This window comes from Scyliorhinus torazame, chromosome 10, assembly GCF_047496885.1.
Source record: "Scyliorhinus torazame isolate Kashiwa2021f chromosome 10, sScyTor2.1, whole genome shotgun sequence".
Classification (NCBI taxonomy): domain Eukaryota; kingdom Metazoa; phylum Chordata; class Chondrichthyes; order Carcharhiniformes; family Scyliorhinidae; genus Scyliorhinus; species Scyliorhinus torazame.
Genome location: NC_092716.1, coordinates 41061026 through 41082498, shown reverse-complemented (window position 1 = coordinate 41082498; position 21473 = coordinate 41061026). Strand labels below are relative to the sequence as shown.

Below are 21473 nucleotides of genomic sequence, written 5' to 3'. Positions count from 1 at the left end.
GGAGGGGATGCCAGAGATAATGCGGATACTTGGGGAGTTTGGGGATTTTTCAGGGTATAAATTGAACATGGGGAAAAGTGAGTTGTTCGTGGTGCATCCAGGGGAGCAGAGCAGGGAAATAGAGGATTTACCGTTGAGGAAGGTAACAAGGGACTTCCGGTACTTGGGGATCCAGATAGCCAAGAATTGGGGTACATTACACAGGCTTAATTTAACGTGGTTGGTGGAACAGATGGAGGAGGACTTTAAGAGATGGGACATGGTGTCCCTGTCACTGGCAGGTAGGGTGCAGGCGGTTAAAATGGCGGTCCTCCCGAGATTCCTTTTTGTGTTTCAGTGCCTCCCGGTGGTGGTCACGAAGGCTTTTTTCAAGAGAATCGAGAAGAGCATTATGAGTTTTGTGTGGGCCGGGAAGACCCCGAGAGTGAGGAGGGGATTTTTGCAGCGTAGTAGGGACAGGGGGGGGTTGGCACTACCGAGCCTAAACGACTATTACTGGGCCGCCAATGTTTCAATGGTGTGTAAGTGGATGGGAGAAGGGGAGGGAGCGGCGTGGAAGAGATTGGAGAGGGCGTCCTGCAGGGGAACTAGCCTACAAGCAATGGTGGCGGCACCGTTGCCGTTCTCACCGAAGAAATACACCACAAGCCACAAGGTGGTGGCTACATTGAAAATTTGGGGGCAGTGGAGACGGCATAGGGGAAAGACGGGAGCCTCGGTGCGGTCCCCGATAAGAAATAACCATAGGTTTGTTCCGGGGAGAATGGATGGGGGATTTGGAGCATGGCAAAGAGCTGGGGTAGTACAATTGAGAGATCTGTTCATAGATGGGACGTTTGCGAGTCTGGGTGCGCTGACGGAAAAATATGGGTTGCCCCAAGGGAATGCATTTCGGTATATGCAACTGAGGGCTTTCGCGAGGCAACAGGTGAAGGAATTCCCGCAGCTCCCGATGCAGGAGGTGCAGGATAGAGTGATCTCAGAGACATGGGTGGGGGATGGTAAGGTGTCGGACATATATAGGGAAATGAGGGACGAGGGGGAGATCATGGTAGATGAGCTGAAAGGGAAATGGGAAGAAGAGCTGGGGGAGGAGATTGAGGAGGGGCTGTGGGCTGACGCCCTACGTAGGGTAAACTCATCGTCCTCGTGTGCTAGGCTAAGCCTGATACAATTCAAGGTTCTACACAGGGCGCATATGACTGGAGCACGGCTCAGTAGATTTTTTGGGGTAGAGGATAGGTGTGGGAGATGCTCGAGAAGCCCAGCGAATCACACCCACATGTTCTGGTCATGACCGGCACTACAGGGGTTCTGGGTGGGGGTGGCAAAGGTGCTGTCGAAGGTGGTGGGGGTCCGGGGCGAACCAAGCTGGGGGTTGGCTATATTCGGGGTTGCAGAAGAGCCGGGAGTGCAGGAGGCGCGAGAGGCTGATGTTTTGGTCTTTGCGTCCCTAGTAGCCCGGCGCAGGATATTGTTAATGTGGAAGGAAGCCAAACCCTCGGGTGTGGAGACCTGGATAAACGACATGGCAGGGTTTATAAAGTTAGAACGGATCAAGTTCGTATTAAGAGGTTCGGCTCAAGGGTTCACCAGGCGGTGGCAACCGTTCGTCGACTACCTCACAGAAAGATAGAGGGAATGGAAAAGAAGAAGACAACAGCAGCAACCCAGGGGGGAGGGGGGGGGGGGGGGAGAGGAACCGGACGGACTCTCAGGGATGTCATTGTATATGCATAGACACTTGTTATAGGTAATGTATATTGGATTGTATCTTTGGCGAGTAACTATTTTTGACAAGGCAGTTGCCACTTAGTTTTGTTTTTGTTTTTGTTTATATATTATTTATTTATTTGTTTAAAACTGGCCATGGTTATTTATATTGCTTTGTTGTTGGTCAAAAGAAAAACTATGTACTGTTATGTTTGGCCACAAAATTTTGAATAAAATATATTTTTTTAAAAAAAGAAATAGTGCCAGAGGACTAGAGGAATTGCAAATATTACAGCCCTGTTTAAAATACGGGAGAGCGATAAACCCAACAAGTCAAACTCACATCAGTGGTGGAGAAACATTTAGAGATATTAGCCCAGACAAAATTAATTAACACTTGGAAAAATTGATAAGTGAAAATCAACACAGTAAAGGTAATTTGTGATTGACTATGATTAAATAATTTGATGAAGAAACGGCAAGTGTTGATGAGAGTAGAGCAGTTGATGTTTTGCGTGTGACCTTTCAAAAAGCATTTCGTAGATTTGATTGCAGAGGCAGCATCAAGAAAACTATTTTATTCAACGAGCTGTTACGATTTGGAAGGTACCGTGTGAAAGATGGTGAAAATAGAGTGAGTAATCATTTTCAAAATGGAATTGAATAAAGATTTGAAGGGAAAGATTTTGCAGGGCTAAGGGGTAAGAGGAGGAGAGGAGAATGAATTGAATTACTCTTTCAAAGAGCCAGTAGAGACACAATGAACTGAATGGTTTTGTTCTGTGCTGTATTATTCCATGATCCTACAGAGAAGATGCATCAACAGAACTTCTACCAATGCCCAAGAATCGCTGCCATCTCTTTCCTGGTGTTACCTGGTGCCAGTAGAAAGATGCTGGCAAATTAACAGAACTTCCAGTTCCTGCTTCCCTGCCATCATTTACATGCAGCAGGGCAAGGGTGGCATAGTCAGCAGGGCAAGGGTGGCATAGTCAGCAGGGCAAGGGTGGCATAGTCAGCAGGGCAAGGTTGGCAAAGTCAGCAGGACAAGGTTGGCAAAGTCAGCAGGACAAGGGTGGCATAGTCAGCAGGTTAAGGGTGGCATAGTTAGCAGCCTTGCACATTAAGGCAGAGGGAGAAAAATCCAGTCAGCATGGGGCTGGGTAAGATAGGCTTCCCACCCAGATTTCCTGGCCTCTCCTGCACTATTTGCAAAACACCGGAGGAATGTTCAGCTCTAAAATCATAATAATGATGGAGGTGGGCAAAAGGAACTGTTGGATGTTGTGCTAAATCTGGAAGCACTTCAATTGTATGGCATATTATTATTCAGCACTAAAGATTATTTGTAGTGTTAGCACTTTATTTTTTTTAAATGTTTTTTATTTGTTCATGGGGCGTGGGCGTTGCAGGCTGTGCCAACATTTATTGCCCTTCCCTAATTGCCCATGACGGGGTAGTTAAGAGTCAACCACATTGCTGTGGGTCTGGAATCACATATAGGCCAGACCAAGTAAGGAGAGCAGATTTCCTTCCCAAAAGGACATTAAAACCAGATGGGTTTTTATGACAATCAGCAAAGGTTTCATGGTAATCATTTAAAAAAAAAAAAATTTAGAGTACCCAATTATTTTTCTCCAATTAAGGGGCAATTTATTGTGGCCAATCCACCTAACCTGCACATCTTTGGGTTGTGGGGTTGAGATCCACGCAAACTAGGGGAGAATGCGCAAACTCCACACGGACAGTGACCCAGGGCCGGGATCGAACCCAGGTCCTCACCGCCATGAGGCAGCAGTGCTAACCACTGTGCCCCCCGTGCTGCCCCTCATGGTCATCATTAGACTTCTTATAATTCGAGATATTTTATTGAATTTAAATTCCATCACCTGCCATGTTGGGATTTGAACCCGGGTCCCCAGATCATTATTCCGAGCCTATAACTATATTTCTCGCCTTATACAAACTTACGCATGGTAGACAGCAAGTCCTCATTATAGCTTTCCTCATTTTCATTTCTCTCAACTTTTTTGACAATAAGTGCGACAAAGGCAGCAACAAGTAAAACCTTAAAGGAAAGACAATTAACATTAGTGTGTAATAATAATCCTTAAACGCAAGGCAAATGACATTTGTAAGTTAGTGTTCTTTCAAAGTTTGAAACTGCAGATTAAATTGAAACCTAAATGTTAAACTGCTGAAGCTGCACATTCCAACATTAAAAAAAGTCTTCTTTGCCATGGCATTGTGGTAGGAACACAGGGATTTTCAATCCTTAGCTATTAACATGACCCAGGGGCAAGCCAAGTGCTTGCCTGCCTCATAAAATTAATCTGAAGCACAGTTCTAAACCTCTAGGTCCCTCTGAGATTGGGACCATTTGACTACGGATGGAGATCAGCGGCCATTTCGTGATGATTATACTTAAACAGCTGGGATGGAGCTCATGAAAAAAGCAATTAACTCTGCTCCTTCAGCCTGCCCTTACGCAGCTAGGCTTTGTCGACCGGGATGCAGAGGTAGGCCAGGATGCCACACTTGCTGGCTGTATCCCAGAAGCAAAAAACAGTTTGGACCAGTATTCCTCTTTCCCCATTTTACTGGTGTTCCATTTTAAAGTGTGCAAGGCCGGTTCAGACCAGTATTCAAATGTCCCCGTTTTACTGCGTTTTCCTTCTGTGCTGTCCAACCAGCAAACTTGCAGGAAAATGTGGCAAGAGGCGAGGAAAACCTCTTCCCATCTCAGTTCGAATGCTTCAGATGGGCCTGCAACTACTGGCCCAGTTCTACGTAACCCTCATTAAATGTGCTAGAAATCCCTTTTCAGCATAAAAATGGACACAGACCCAGAGTAGCAGGTTGATTCCACATTGATTTGTCCAAGAAACCATAATTTCTGTACGATTCTGGACTTGGCGATAGGTAACAATCTGATACAAAGGGGAGATTCTGAGTGTCAGTGCTCTCAAGGCTACATAATACAGCTGTCTGAGAGGGCCCGGTGTAAATCACCCAATGGCCTTTTTGCCCTTCACAATGGAAAAGTCCTCTGCAGCACTTTATCGGCTGTCTTCAGCAAAAGGGAAATTTCTGCCATGTTTCCATGACTACCTTCTAGTCCTGCCATGGTAGATTTTCTGCAACCGCCCTTTTAGAGCTGTGAGTCTGTATAAATCTTGTTCCCTGTCAATCATAGTGCATTTGTGAAAATACACATTTGGATTCCATTCACCATTGATCTCGCTGAATTGGCTGAGGCCAGCTTGCCCCCTGATAGCCCCGCAAGAGCAGTGATTCTGGCGCCATTTGAATCAACCCTTTACTTAAAACTCTTTTCTACATTCACTACATTTATGGCCAGAATTCTCCGGCCTTTGGGATTCTCTTTTCCCGCTGCCAGCGCACTCCGGCCCGCGTGTTTCCTGGCGGCATGGGATGGCTTCATTGGGAAATCCCATTGACAAGCGGCGGGAAGATAGAATACTGCCGTCAGCGAATGGCACGCTGCTGAGAAACACGCGGCTGGGAGACGGGAGAATCCAGCCCCCGATAGTTCTCGTTATCGGTTAACTCTACCATTACCTTTATTGGCTGTATGACGAAAACACTTTCGATGAAGCTGATGATCATGGATATGAGCCACTGAATGGACTTCTCTTTGCCATAATCAAAACTATAGAGCATGGTAAAGAATGCCGAGACACCACTTGTGATGAACACCAGGAGCCAGGCAATATAAATTAACCATGAAGGGAGCATTTTCAAATAAACATTTTTTTTCTCCTTTCTGTATGCAACTTCCCTGTTTAACAAAGCACAAAATAGTTGTAAAGTTAATTGATGGATATAATTTGCAATCATGGCTTATAATGGGTGAATTTTGACCCAAGGGATATGGAAATGAGCATGTTTATTAACCTGCATACATAGTCAAGTTTATAAATCTTGAAGATGGATAGGATTTAAAATAATTTATCCCAAATTACTTCGACTAATTATTCAGAATTTCTAAATATTCATTATCAGTTTTAAAAACTTGTCTTGACAATATATCAGAAGTCCAGTTTCTCAAATGCCTGAAATGATGTACTGTACCTCTTAACACTGCAGTCATCCTCTTCAGAGCTAACCCCATCTTTTATTAGCTGTATTATCTTCTGCACTTGATCTGTGGCATGTATTTGAGTATAAGGGTTCTGAAATGTCTTTAGCCCCATCCCTTGCAGTTCAGCTTCCACATACTTAAGCAAAAGATTCACATAGTGAAAGAAGTGTGTCACTGTTTGATCCCTCTCTTCATCAGGGCTGCTGGACGTGGAACTATTCTCTTCAGGTTGGTCAGGATTGCTGGCCATGGAATCGCTATCTTCATTCTGTTCATCAGGACTACAAGCAGCAGGGGAATCATTTTCTAAAGAGATGAAATTTTCCATCATTTGGGAGGCTATATATTCCTCAATTTCTTTCTTTCACTTGAAATAAAAATATTTCTACGGGGTTTCAAGAATTTTGACTTATGTAAAGACGCTATGGCAGAATGCAAGTATTTGGGATGAGGTGCATTTTAACAGGCGCTGCACACGTTTCTTTCCAAGTTTTAATTAAGAAGTGCTGGGAGACGATCAGCAACCAGCATTCTTTAAGAAGCTGCATAAGCCTCACACCAGTGCCCCTATTAAAACATCCATAATGGTCCCAGCAACATAAACTTATAGACCACCATTTGTGACAGGACATACTACATTAATGACAAGTTATGGGAGCATACCAGAAATTGTTGTGGAATCGAGAAACATTTTACTGGTAAATTTAAAATATCCTGTCAATTTCAAATGCCATAATGTAATAGTGTATGATAGTTCAAATATGTTTTCAATGCAGTAATTGATCATAGGGCTCTGTCCTTACCAGGTAAGTGACTATTAGATTGACCAGCATTGTATACGTTTACACATGCATCAGAGTACTTCAGCAAATGGATATAGAGCTCTTCTGCATTCATTAGTATTGAGAATCTTATTTCAATGTGTCATCTGGAAACTGTGCCTGTTTCAATTTTTACATTGATTTAAAGTCTGGACATCTGTTGAGCCTTTGAAATAGCTGAACAGATACCAGGCGTCTATGAGTGAAGGTCTTCTTCTTGAGCCTTTGAAAAAAAAAGGTAGATAACTGGCCACCTGATAAGGCAACTTCAAAGACCCTATTGTATTGAACCCTGGAGGACCTGTTTATTCAGTTGTATAAGGGAATCGCATTATGAAGGCTTGACTTAGTTTTAAGCTGTATTCATGAATTTGACTCAACAGGCATTTTTTACACAGCTGCGAATGGGACTGAACTTTCCTTGACAGATTTATGGATGGTTAATAGGATGAAAGTGTTTCAAACAGATTTTTCAGTGGTTGTTCTTTTTTTCACAGATTTATGATCAGTGAGAAGTGAGTGCTTTTTTCAGTAGTTGTGTGTTTAATTGATTGATCTTCCAAGAGGAGGAATATTTTCAAAGTGCGTTGCATAGATTCTTTTGTGAACATTTCCAAAACATTCCCTGTGTTATAGGGTTCTGTGCATAGTGGATTCTGGGTGCGTGACTATGGATGTGGAATGGGGGCATGAAAGGAATGTGGGGGGTAGTTAGGGGTTGAAGGGTGAGAGCTGGGAGGCCTAATCATCATCTACTGAGACAATGGGCGAAATTCTCCCCCAACGGCACGATGTCCGCCAACTGGCGCCAAAAACGGCGCCAATCAGACGGGCATCGCGCCGGCCCAAAGGTGCGGAATGCTCCGCATCTTTGGGGGCCGAGCCCCAACATTGAGGGGCTAGGCCGACGCCGGAGGGTTTTCCGCCCCGCCAGCTGGCGGAAATGGCGTTTGTTGCCCCGCCAGCTGGCGGAAATGGCGTTTGTTGCCCCGCCAACTGGCGCGGAAATGCGGCGCATGCACGGGAGCGTCAGCGGGCGCCGACAGTTTCCCGCGCATGCGCAGTGGGGAGAGACTCTTCCGCCTCCGCCATGGTGGAGGCCGTGGCGGAGGCGGAAGGGAAAGAGTGCCCCCACGGCACAGGCCCGCCCGTGGATCGGTGGGCCCCGATCGCGGGCCAGGCCACCGTGGGGGCACCCCCCGGGGTCAGATCGCCCCGCGCCCCCCCCCCCCCCCAGGACCCCGGAGGCCGCCCACGCCGCCTGGTCCCGCCGGTAAATACCAGCTTTGATTTACGCCGGCGGGACAGGCAATTTCTGGGCGGGTCTTCGGCCCATCCGGGCTGGAGAATTGAGCGGGGGGTCCCGCCAACCGGCGCGGCCCGATTCCCGTCCCCGCCCAATCTCCGGTACCGGAGACTTCGGTGGGGGCGGGATTCACGGAGGCCAACGGCCATTCTACGACCCGGCGGAGACTCCCCCAGATCAGAGACTCCCCCCAGATCAGAGACTCCCCCCCCCCCAGATCAGAGACTCCCCCCCCAGATCAGAGACTCCCCCCCCCAGATCAGAGACTCCCCCTCCAGATCAGAGACTCCCCCCCCAGATCAGAGACTCCCCCCCAGATCAGAGACTCCCCCCCCAGATCAGAGACTGCCCCCCAGATCAGAGACTCCCCCCCCCAGATCAGAGACTCCCCCCCCAGATCAGAGACTCCCCCCCCAGATCAGAGACTCCCCCCCCAGATCAGAGACTCCCCCCCCAGATCAGAGACTCCCCCCCCAGATCAGAGACTCCCCCCCCAGATCAGAGACTCCCCCCCCAGATCAGAGACTCCCCCCCAGATCAGAGACTCCCCCCCCAGATCAGAGACTCCCCCCCCAGATCAGAGACTCCCCCCCAGATCAGAGACTCCCCCCCAGATCAGAGATCCCCCCCAGATCAGAGACTCCCCCCCCAGATCAGAGACTCCCCCCCCAGATCAGAGACTCCCCCCCAGATCAGAGACCCCCCCAGATCAGAGGCTCCCCCCAGATCAGAGGCTCCCCCCAGATCAGAGGCTCCCCCCAGATCAGAGGCTCCCCCAGATCAGAGACTCCCCCTCAGATCAGAGACTCCCCCCATCATAGATGCCCCTGTACAAGAGACCCATATGTTGGAGACCCCAACATCTGAGACCCCCCTCCCCCCCTATATCAGTGACCTGCCATCAGTCGCCCCTGCCTGGAAGCTAAAGAACAGTTCAGGAAGGAACATTGCAAAACCTCTGCATATTCACTTACCTGCCCCTTACACCTAAACATCTAGCCATGATTGACAGGTCACCACTACATTAAAAACAAGCAAGAGGAAGTGAAACCACTTACTTTTAGATGTTTACAAATATTGTGGTTAGCTTAACAGCAGGGTACTTGAGATGCATTTAAGCATGAAGGGAAATTAAAAGAAACAATCCACATATGGGGATCTCTGATGCGGGGTCTCTGATAGCGCAATCTCTAATATGGGGGTCCCAAATATGGGGGGGGGGTAATTGATGAGGGGTCTCGGATATGGGGGAGGTGACTGATTGGGTAATCTTGCATATGGGGGATCTGATGAGAGCCACTGATGGGGGATTCTGATGGGGGGGGGGGGGTTCTGATGGTGAGTCTTATGGAGGTCTGTTGGGGGTCTGTGGGGGGGTTTAATGGGGGCTGAGCAGGAATTAGCGTTGTGAGGGAGGGAGCCCTCCAATGTACTTTGGAGGTACCTACATTATATACTTATCCCTTGATCTAGCATGCCACCCACTGCATCAGGGCCTCACTTAAAAATATTTGCACCAATCCTGGAGGATATATTTGCACCAAACTGGAAGAGCAGCACGTCGTCTTCTGATTGGACACATTACAGCCTTCTTAACATTGAGTTCAACAACTTAAGACTGTGAACTCCCTCCTCCACCTTCACCCCATTTTTATTTCCATCAATTTATTTTCATTTCTTCCATTGATCTGTTTTTCCCTCCCCATTGTCCTTCCTCTCCCACCCCCACAAAGACAGGGGGCGAGATTCTACGACCCCCCGCCGGGTCGGAGAATCGCCGGGGGCTGGCGTGAATCCCGCCCCCGCCGGTTGCCGAATTCTCCGGCACCGGATATTCGGCGGGGGCGGGAATCGCACCGCGCCGGTTGGCGCCCCCCCCCCCCCCCCGCGATTCTCCGGCCCGGATGGGCCGAAGTCCCGCCGCTAAAATGCCTGTCCCGCCGGCGTAGATTAAACCACCTACCTTACCGGCGGGACAAGGCGGCGCAGGCGGGCTCCTGGGGGGGGTGCGGGGCGATCTGGCCCCGGGGGTGCCCCCACGGTGGCCTGGCCCGCGATCGGGGCCCACCGATCCGCGGGCGGGCCTGTGCCGTGGGGGAACTCTTTTCCTTCCGCCTTCGCCACGGTCTCCACCATGGCGGAGGCAGAAGAGACTCCCTCCACTGCGCATGCGCGGGAATGCCGTCAGCGGCCACTAACGCTCCCGTGCATGCGCCGCCCGGAGATGTCATTTCCGCGCCAGCTGGCGGGGCACCAAAGGCCTTTTCCGCCAGCTGGCGGGGCGGAAATTGGTCCGGCGCGGGCCTAGCCCCTTAAGGTTGGGGCTCGGCCCCCAAAGATGCGGAGCATTCTGCACCTTTGGGGCGGCGCGATGCCCGACTGATTTGCGCCGTTTTGGACGCCAGTCGGCGGACATCGCGCCGATACCGGAGCATTTCGCCCAGGGTCATCCAGACTCGAAACGTTAGCTCCCTTCTCTCTCCGCAGATGCTGTCAGACCTGCTGAGATTATCCAGCATTTTCTGTTTTTGCACCAATCCACGTCTGTGTGAATCCCAGCTGAGACAACCACAGCATCACGCGGGAATGGAGAAACAGCGGTCCAGCCTGTTAATCAGATGCAAATGGGTACATGCACCGCGCCAGCGGGGAACCGGAGCATCAGAGGGGCGCTGATCTCGTTTTCTGCCCGACATGCGATTGTCTGCCTAAAGGGAACTCAGCTCCGGTGACAAGCTGCAGAGAATCCAACCATTTAATTATGGGATATGGACATCATAAGCAAAGGCAGCATTCATTGGCAATCTCTAAATACACTTGAGCTGAGTGACTTCCTAGGCCATTTCCGAGGGCATGTAAGAGTCAACCACATTGCTGTGGATCTGGAGTCACATGTAGGCCAGACTAGGTGAGGACGGCAGATTTCCTTCCCTGAAGGACATTAGAAAACCATGTGGGTTTTTACAAAAATTTATTGCAGGTTTTATTGTCACCATGATGAAACTGGCTTTAGATTCCAAATGTATTTATTAATTGAATTTAAATTCCTCTAGCTGGCACGCTGGGATTTGAACCCATGCTTTCATAGGATTAACATGGACCTGGGGTTTATTAGTCTAGTGACATTACGACTATACCACCATCTCCGCCCATTTTAGTCCTAAATGGTCTAGTCAATGTACTGACCGTTATCTGGAATTGCAACCTCCTGAGACTTAGCTTGTTCGATTATTTTGCAGTGCTGGACAATGTTTGCTACTAATGCCAGCAACTTATTCATGTCATCTGCGTTTTTAATATCATCTTCCAGTGTTGGTATAATATCTTTCACTTTTGCAGGCAAAGACCTGGCAATCCTTTTGATGTCCTATAAAGAAAGAGGAGTTCAACAATCAGGGATGCAACTCTTGAAACTTACAGTACAGCTTCTTTATATCGGCTGAAGTGGATTTACAGATATATACATGTATATATGTAATATATATATGTTCTATTCTGGAGATGGATATCAGTGCTTAAAGGAATGAATGGCATTTCACAAGCAGTGGGGAAGGTGGTGGATAGCCTACCTGCCCAGAGTGCAATTGAAGCCCTGAAGAGGCCGATTAATGACCAGTTAACAACCCCTTCTTGTTGCTGCCGATACCAATGTCAAGTGTGCCCTCCGTCATGTTGGGAGACTGTCAGGTACACTCTGGGTGCATCATTGTGGGCTCAATTGTTGGGGGAACCCTCCTGATTGGCCCTACAGAGGACACTCATCTCCACCCCACCCCTCCTCCCTAACACCAGCAAGGGCCGTCCTCGTGATTTGATCAGATGTTTTCCAGGTTTTGCTTCAGCTAAACAAACGTTTGATACCTTCATCAATGAGCATGGATTTCTCAAATTCCATTGATGAGTCTCCTGATTGGCAAAAGTAAAGACCTTTGAATCAAGAAAAATGCCAAAAGTTGATTTTTCGTTTCCTTTAACCCATTATTTTATCATCCTTACACAGGTATGTTCCAAATACATGTTAACGCTCCCAAGTGCGTGCACCAACCTTCACCCTTTCATGGCATTCGGTGAAGCGAAGCACCAGCAAGGATGGTGAACAGTTCATGTAGATGAACATTGCAGGAGGAGCAAGATATTGTAATGTAAAGGTCTGGCACATATAAGGTTAATGTAGGGCTGAGTACAGTACTGCCCACACAGTGATGTAAGAAGGCACATGAGCCAGACCTAGGTTCAGTTTGGTGTTGAGCAGAGATATATTAGGGCTGAGACATGGAGATAGCTCCTTGTCTTTACTCATTACTGTATATTTGTAAAGAGTTGTAAGTATTAGCTGCTCACATGACTTCTTTAAGAGACATGTTCTGTAACCAACACCATCCCAACAAAACCAGAGGGGGAATAGAGGCAGATGATTAAATTAAGTGGGGTAGTATCCGGCAGAGATGGACTAAGAAAGAAGGTTGGCATGGAGAGATGCAGCTCATTGGCAAGGGAGAAACCTGTGATCTTCTTGTTCTTTAAAGGACAGAACAGATATTATTGGACACCATCAGTTTTCATCCTATCTGCATGCTACTTTCCTTGCCTTACATTCGCGCCAGACAATGACCATCTCCTACAAGAGAGGATCTAACCATCGCCCCTTGACATTCAATGGAATTACCACCGCTGAATCCCCCACAATCAACACCCTGGAGGGTACCATTGATCAGAAACTGAACTGGACTAGCCATATTAATACTGTGGCTACCAGGACAGATTAAAGGCTGGGATAATCTATTCCAATGCATCTGAAGACTTTTCATTTTACAATGTTGTTTGTTTACTTGACGGTCTTTCAGTTGTCAGAAGTAACAACCCAGCAACCACATCATTTAGTGCTCACTTACACTTTTCAAACAGCATTGTCATCACTCACTTTAGTAAACATAGATTCACCTCAGATCACAGCATTTCATGATAATCTGTAAAGGAAGCAACACCATTTCTACTCACCTTATACACTCTTCCTGTCACCAGTCCATGCATCTACTCTGCAGGTATGAATTAGGAAGGCTGTCAAATGTAGTCGCCTCAATGAAAACTGCAGATGTTCTGAATGCCCATTTCTAGAATGTTACCTGGAACCTCTACCGCGATTGCTTTGTGTGGTTTTCCTGCCCCACCCCCTTGCCCACACCACTGAAATTAGCCAGCAATTGAAATGAGAGGGCAGGACGTGCGATCCACATCCTGTCCCCCATTTTATTTTCCCGCCTGACTGTTTGTTTCTGAGCTGGCCCTCGTTTTGAGTTAGGCACTTGCCATTTTTCGAAGTGAGGTTAACAATTTTCAGCTGCGTTGTATGTGCGGAAATAGTCATGCAGGGCAAAACGGAACCATTCTCACCATCATTAAACTCTCAGGCGTTCGTTGACATATTGAGGAACCACAGGAAGTTGCCGATTTATTTAGCATGGTCGCCATGTCAGTTGGTTTGGGAATGGCATTTCGGAAAACCTGCACAATTACGAGATTCACAGGGAAAATGATCAAGGCGCTTTCAATCCCGATGATTAACTCCCGCCAAATGATAATGCGGTTATCTGCAATGGCAAAACAATTGGTAGAACCTGATCAATAGAGACAAATGTGGATCTCCCTTTTCTTTTAATCTCTGAAAGAATAAAATATGTACCTTACCAATGGTATAATGTGACAGACTGCCTTACAGAATTTCATTTTTATAAAACTCTGCGATTTCAGTAAGTGTGCAATGGCTGGACACCGAGGTGTTTAGTAGCAAACAAGTTCAAAGTTATCAATGTCACCATTTACAATGATAGACTGTATATGGGGTTGGATGCTCAGCGCACGGTCAAACAGTGAGTTGCGTTTACAAACAATCTGATTCATGTGAGGCGTTCATTCTACTGGAAACCCCACTGACAACGGTGAGACTAGAAGATCCTGCCGCCAGCCAATGGGCGAACTGCCTCCACACGGGTTAATTCCGGCACTCAGAACTCTGATGCTATTAACAGGGTGCCTTGATCAAAAGGAGCATAGATTGGATCAAGTGTAGTAATGCCTAACACTCTTAAATGGTGGTACATCCCTGCAAAATCAGATTCTCCGAATTTCCTCCTCAATGGTCAGCTTCGCAAAGATAACCCACTGGCGCAGTGAGGGTGTTCCTTTGATGATTAAAGAAGTAACTATTCATTTACACACATTGGTGAATTCTGTGCCCTCAGGATGTCAGCGAATTTATTTGAAGTCAGTTCATTTAATTTTAGAGGGGAAACACAGCAGCCAATTTGCACAAAGCAATTAGTTAAATTATCAATTAGTTTCAGCGCAAAGAAAACTTCAGTCTAAATTTTAAAGTGGGAAGTTGCTCCGTGTCTGCAGCATTACTGGAAGTAAAAGTTTTCCAAAGATCTAGATTTGAAAAAAATAATGCACCAGCTCAGGAGGCACAAAACAAACTTCCTAACTGAATTGCTCACAACACAATAAAGTAAATTAACATTATGAATGATATCTACAACGAGGAGTCAGATGGAGGACAATCTCAGTTTTTGGTTTAGATTATTATGGCTTTGCTTTCATCTTTATGAAATATTGTTAACTCTTCGATGACATGACCACTTTGTAATCAACTCCAGGTACTCATTAAAGTTTTATATAATTCCAGTGTGTAAATAAATATTATTCCACCAAATAAATATTAAATACATCAAAAACATGAAAATCTATCCAGTCAGCACTAAGAAAAACAGAATTAAAAAAGATTCCAGATTCAGTCTGTAACTCGAGGAGCAATTGAATATTTCAGCCATGCATTGGTTTGGGGGCTACATTTAGACAAGAATCTTCTTGTCTAGAGAGAGGGGACAAAAAACAGAATTCCCTTACCTGGGCCTGGATTCCGATGGCAAAATAGCATGGAGGAGGGGCTGGTTCAGGGACTGGGGCCCCAGTTGTGTTGAGGGAGGTGATGGATGGCATGGGGGCGATGCAGGCAGGGAAGTTCCCAGGGCCGGCCGGGTTCTAGGTACAGTTTTATAAAAGGTTTGGGGCGGACCTGGGGCCACTGCTGGTGAGGATCTTTCATGAAGCGAGGGAGAGGGGGAACTGCCCTTACGTGTTGCAGGCTTCAATATCCCTGATTTTAAAGAAGGATAAGGACCCGGAATAGTGTGGGTCATACAGCCCGATATCATTGTTGAACGTGGACGGCAAGTTATTGGCGAAGGTGTTGGCTTCGCGAATTGAGGACTGTGTCCCGGGGTAATAGTCGAAGGTCAAATGGGTTTTGTAAAGGGAAGGCAGATGTCGGCGAATGTGAGAAGGCTGCTCAACGTAATTACGATATCTTCAGGCGGCAGGGGGTGGAGGTAATGGTGGTGATGGATGTGGAGAAGGCGTTTGATCAGGTGGAGTGGCCGTTGGAGGTGTTTGGGAAGCGGTTTGTAGACTGGGTCCAGCTGTTATACAAGGCGTCGGTTGTGAGTGTGCGGACGGACCGAGTGAGTTTGAGGTACTTCGGGCTGCATCGCGGGATGAGGCAGGGGTGCCGGCTCCCCCCGTTGCTCTTTGCCTTGGCGATAGAGCCGCTGGCAATGGTGCTGAGGGCGTCGATGGACTGGAGAGGGATTGAGCTGGGGAGGGGCAAACACAAGGGTCTCGTTGTATGCGGACGACCTGCTATTATACATCTCGGACCCGGTGGGCAGCATTGGAGCCATCAGGGGGTCCTGGGGAATTGCCGCTTTTCGGGATACAAATTGAATATGGGAAATAGCGAGGTTTTCCTGATTGAGACTAGAGGGCCGGAAAGGAGAGTAGGGGAGCTGCCATTTAGGGTTTTAGGTACTTGGGTATCCAGTGGCACGGAACTGGGCACAGTTGCATAAACTGAACCTGGCTCGGCTGGTGGAGCAGATGAAGATGGACTTTAAGAGGTGGGATATGCTGCCGCTGTCACTGGCAGGGTGGGTGCACAGTGAAAATGACGGTGCTGCCGAGGTTTTTGTTTGTATTTCAGAACCTCCCAATCTTTGTCCCAAGTCATTTTTAGGAATGTCAATGGACTGATCTCTGGGTTTGTGTGGGCGGGGAAGACCCAGCGGGATAGGCGGGTTTCCTTGGAGCAGGAGCGAGGGGGAATATGATGAATTATTATGGGCTGGCGAATATTGCTGTGGCTAGTAAATGGGCCGTGAGGGAGGGGTTGGCGTGGAGATGGGTGGAGGCGGCATAGTGTAGGGGTATGAGTTTAAGGGCTTTACCGTTCTCGCCAGCCAGACACTCCGTGAGCCCGGTGGTGGTGTCGGCCCTAAGGGTGTGGGGGCAGTGGCAGCAACATCAGGGGCTGGAGGGCACCAATCTGTAATAACCACAGATTTGCACCGTCGTGGCTGGACATGGGGTGGTTGTTGTTGAAGGATAAAATAGGAGAGTGGCGGATGTTTATAAGGAGTTGATGGAGTTGGAGGGAGCCCTGGTGGGGATATTAAGAGGAAATGGAAGGAGGAGCTGGAAGGAGAGGTGGGAGCTGAGACATGGGCGGAGGCCTTGTGGAGGGTGAACGCATCCTCACCACGTGCGAGGCCAAGCCTCATCCAATTTAAAGTGGTACTTAGGGTTCATATAACGGTGAGGGTGATGATGAGCCGGTTCTTTGCTGGGGTAGAGGATAGGTATGGGCGATGCGTGGAGGGGCCTGCGCATCACATCCACATGTCCTGGGCATGTCCAATGCGGAGGGGGCTCTGGCAGGGGCTTTCGGACGTGATGTCCGGGGTGCTGGGAGTGGAGGTGGTTCCGAGTCCAGAGGTGGCGATATTTGGGGTGTCAGAAGACCCAGGAGTCCAGGGGGTGAGAGAGGCCGATGTTTTGGCCTTTGCCTCCCCGTTAGCCCGGAGAGGGATCTTGCTTGGGTTGGTGGGATTCGGAGCCTCCGAAAGCGGGAGTGTGAGTGAGTGACCTGGCAGAATTCCTGAGGCTGGAGAGGGTTAAGTTCATCGTGAAGTGGTCGTTGGTGGGTTCACCCGGAGGTGGAAGCCGTTTATTGATTTACTTTAGGAGGTTTGAAAGGTCAGGGGGGGGGGGGGGCAGTTCGAGGGCTGCTAAGGGGGTTAAAATGGGGAAGGGTTGGTGTCAGGGGGGTGGAACTGGCTGTTGTTTTTTTCCTGAATTGTTTGGCTGTTCCTTTGATTCTGTTCGTACACATGAAAATGCCTTGCTCCTCAGCGGGAGTGAGTACTTATAACATCCCTGCACCACCCACCTCCCCACAAAGTCCGTAAGTCCCTCCGAAGACGGTGGAGCAGGAGGACGGCTGCTCCTGCTCACCCGCAGTTGCGGGGCTAGGTCAGCGTGTCGGGGACTGCCGTTTCCTCAATGACCGCCAGGTCTGTATTGGTAATCTCAGATGCCTGAGTCTCAATTTCCGAGTTGGAGTCTGTCGCCTCTTGCGTTTTGGCAGTTGTTGTTGCTAGAAGACGGTTCCTCCGCTGGGGCGCGACCCAACATTGGGCCCCCTGCTCCGGAGGTGGTCAAGGTGCGCCCGCACCGTCCATTCCCGCGTATTTACCCTGCATGAAGTTGGTCCGGTCTGCTTTACCACTTTATCTGGGACCCATCAGACCTACACTGTGTACCCTGATTTGAAACTCCTGGTCCAGTCTGCCTGCCTTGGCTTTGCCTCTGCAGGTCTTGGCCATGTCGTACTTTCCCACCAATATTTGGCTGCATGAGACTGAGGCGGGTCCGGAGCCTCCGGCCCATTAACAATTCTGCCGGGGCCAAGCCGGTCGCGGCATGCAGCGTGGTCCGACAGCCGAACAATCTTGCATCATGATGGATCCCTTGGTCTGCTTCTTCATTCCTCTCATTTACTGGCATGTGGTGTATTGTTGGGCCAGTCACTCAATCGTACCATCCAGGCCTGGCCACAATACATAGCTGTGGGCCAGCATCTTCATTTTCAACACCACTGGGTGTCCGTTGTGCAGATCCTGGAGGATGGCGTCACTGCCCTGGCATGGGACCAAGACAGGAAGTCCCCCCACAAACGGATGCCATCTTCCACACTGAGCTCCTGCATTTTGACTTTCAAAGGCCCGTAGTTCTTCCGGCAGCTTCCCTTGCTGGCCCCCGTGTAAGACGATGTGGCATACGTTTGCCAATACTTTTGCCAATCTTTTAGGGTCCAGTCGCGTATCTGGGCAGCGGTGGCCGGCAAGGCGTCCAAAGTGTTGAAACAACTTTGTCTGCACTCGGTGGGGGCGGGAGGCTGCTTAACTGCTATTAGTGTGCCTGGGCGATGCTCGAAGGTGTACTCGTACATGGTTAGCCACAGGGCCCAGCACTGAGTCCGGCCAGACGCTGTTGGCAAGATCACTTTCTCTTTTTTAAAAAGCCCTAGCAATGGCTTGTAGTCCGTCACAATAGTGAATCAACACCCATACACCTACTGATGAAATTTCTTCACCACGAATATGACGGCCAGTCCTTTTTCTATCTGGGCATAATTATACTCTGCAGTGGCCAATCTCTTTGACGTGAATGCTATCAGCCTCTGTCTTCCATCGGCCATGTGGTGGAACAATACACCTTCGATTCCTAAGGTGAGGCATCACAAATCTCCAACAGAGGTTTGCAGGGGTTGTAATATGCCGATAATCCCAACGACGTTAGCTGCAGCTTCACGCTGGCCGAAACTGCGGTCCCCGTGCCCAACTCTATCTTAATAGTTACCTGGTTGGTAATCCTAATGGGGGCAACACGTGGCACGGTGATGCAATTCAACTGCACGGAATGTGGCGACTAGGGGCGTTTCACAGTAACTTAATTGAAGCCTACTTTATTGTTATTGTTGTTGTTACATTCCTCATCATCAGGTTGTTCTAAGTAGTAGGTACGGGCTCTGGGTTGGCGTCTCCCTCGGGTAGGGCGGTGAGTTTGCTGGCTGACCTGTGGTTTCCTATCCCTGCGATTGCACGGGCCACAAATGCTGCACCACCTTGGATTATTCTCCATCGATTCTGGGATTCTGGGGAGGTGTCCCCCTTGGTTGTAGTGGCCCTTGGCCAACGGGCCTGGTCGCAGCGGTGTTCAGGCCAGGGTGGGGTTCCAGGGGCCTCAGTCCTAGGAAGCGCTGTGTGCTGGAATGGAAGGCATTCCACACTGTTCACTTCCATCCACTGGAGTTCCTGGACTCTCTTCTCCACATTCTCCCCTGAGAGGGAGATCTCAACGGCCATTTTAAGGTCCGCCAATGGCTGAGCCAGCAAGTCCGGCTGGGTCGCCATATTATTTACTCCGCATACAAGGTGTTCCCACAGCGTCTCGGGTAGGGATGTCCCATAGTCGCTTAGCTCTGCCAATTTGCACAATCGTACCAAAATCTCCGTAACGAACTTCCCTGTGGCTCGGCCATTTAAATTGATCCCTCCCTACTGTAACTGATGGCTTGGGGTCAAAGTGGTTTTCCACAACTGCCACTAGTTCTTTGAAAATCTTGGAGTCTGCGGCTATGGGGGATGTCAGGCTCTTTATGACACTGAACGTAGAGGCCCCACAGGCAGTTAGAAGAATTACCATCTGCCGATCATCCCCAAGGATAGCGCTCGCCTTAAAAAATAGTGCATACGCTCCACATACTGAGCCCAGTCCTCTACACCTGCATCAAATACATTGAGTCTGTCAAAGAGCGGCAGTTTCAAAATGATGCAAATCTTATTCCTTCATGAAGGGAGGTGGCTGTGCTCTAAATGGTTAGCAACGCCAACTGTAGTTCCGCTTTATCCTCCTCGCCAATTTAGCAGTCACAGACAAGTCCAGAAAGGAGAGTCAAACAAATGATTTATTACCAAAAGTAAAGTATATACGAGTAACAGTCCCAATCTCAGCCGGGATGACTCTTAAGGCCTGAGCTAATTGGCTCACTGATGGGTCTCTGCCCCTCTGCGGGGAAGCTCGTACTCCACTAGGCTCATGGGGAGATTAATCATCTCCGTGGGTCTCGTGGGGTTAGAACATACCTGGATAATAGGAATAAACCGGTTCATCTTCACATACACACATACAAATTAGGGGCGGGAGGAGGCTCTCAACCCCTTGATGCTTCTCTGCCATTTAATAAGATGATGGCTGATCTGATTGTGGCCTCAACTCCACATTCCTGCACCCCCCCCCCCCCCCCCCTTCTCCCGATAACCTATTTGACTCTTTCGGTAGTCAAAAGTCCATTAAACTCTGCCTTCACTGCTCTCTGGGGAAGAGAGTTCCAAAGACTCACACCACTCTCTGCAAAATAAATTCTCCTCATTTCCATCACAAATAGGAGACCCTTTATTTTTAAACCGAGTCCCCTAGTTCTAATTTCTCAGATAAGGGGAAGCATCCTTTCAGCATTCACCCTACCAAATCCCCTCAGCATCTTACACCGCTCACTTCATATCCTTCCAAACTCCAACAGATATAGACCCAGCCAAATAGGCTGCCAGTCTTTATTGTCTGTTGTCCACACATGAATAACAGACACATAGGAGAGCTACTGGTGGGGTGCTGAAAGGGATGAACTATAATCCACGGAACAGCATCACTTTCTGGAGAAATCTGGAAATTAAACTCCCCGATATGCTGTAGATATATGCTCGGGTTAGTAAAATAAGCCAAACATTTCGGGTGGAACCCCCTTGTCAGAGCCCATGTGTTTCCGGCATTTTCCGGTTTGATTTCCTATTTCCAGCATTCACAGCTTTTATTTTATTTTTCCCCCCGCTTAATAATTTAGTGCAGCATATTAACATTTACCCAGTTCCACCTTCTCTTCGGTCTCATTGCTAGCTGTGCCCCAGAACATGATGTTGGTCAGCATTGTACAGAGCAGGAGAGAGAAGCAGCAGGACACTCGCTGCACTCTGGTGAAGGAGCTTCTTGGAGGGCGAGCAAACACTGAGAACCAGATATGTTGATCCGTGAAGCTTTCAGCCGTCTTCATAAAGAACAGGTTTCTGGAACACGTCAAATAGAAAAGGACTAATTGATGAGTTCGAAACTATCCCATCCTGCACACAATTTTAAAAAGCATTTTTATTCATGTTAATATAGACTCAGACATTTGAACCATGATATCATACGAGTCAGAATTATGATGTTGATGTCCCCCTAGGTCGAATGTAAAAATAAGATCATGAAGTGAATATTTAAATCTTGACTGGCACTCGCCTGTGGAGTGCTTTATAAGGTTGCCACCATGACCCTTGCTGTGGGATAGAGTATTTATTTAATCCCTTAATTCCCCGATATCCTGTAAAATCAAATAGCACAAATTCCAACAAGATTGTAGAATGTTGAAAATAAATTACAGACCCATCAGCATCTGAAAAGAGACGAGTTAACATTTCAAATAGGTAGAAACATGGGAAAAAAGGAGCAGGAGTAGGCCATTCGGCCCTTCGAGCCTTCTCCGCCATTCAATATGATCTTGACTGATCCTTTATTTCAATGCCAAACTCCTGCCCTCTCC

General features: G+C 48.3%; 1 protein-coding gene across 1 annotated transcript in view; it reads right to left on the bottom strand.

The window, feature by feature from the left end:
- LOC140430215 (polycystin-1-like protein 2) overlaps window positions 1-21473 on the bottom strand; it is a 157051-nt gene that overhangs the window by 55073 nt on the left and 80505 nt on the right. The window contains exons 20-25 of the mRNA XM_072517652.1: window positions 20753-20958; window positions 13337-13533; window positions 11132-11312; window positions 5809-6124; window positions 5296-5515; window positions 3685-3781 (exon numbers count right to left, since the gene is read on the bottom strand). Coding sequence (XP_072373753.1) covers window positions 3685-3781; window positions 5296-5515; window positions 5809-6124; window positions 11132-11312; window positions 13337-13533; window positions 20753-20958 — 1217 coding nt within the window. The remainder of the gene's footprint in view (window positions 1-3684; window positions 3782-5295; window positions 5516-5808; window positions 6125-11131; window positions 11313-13336; window positions 13534-20752; window positions 20959-21473) is intronic.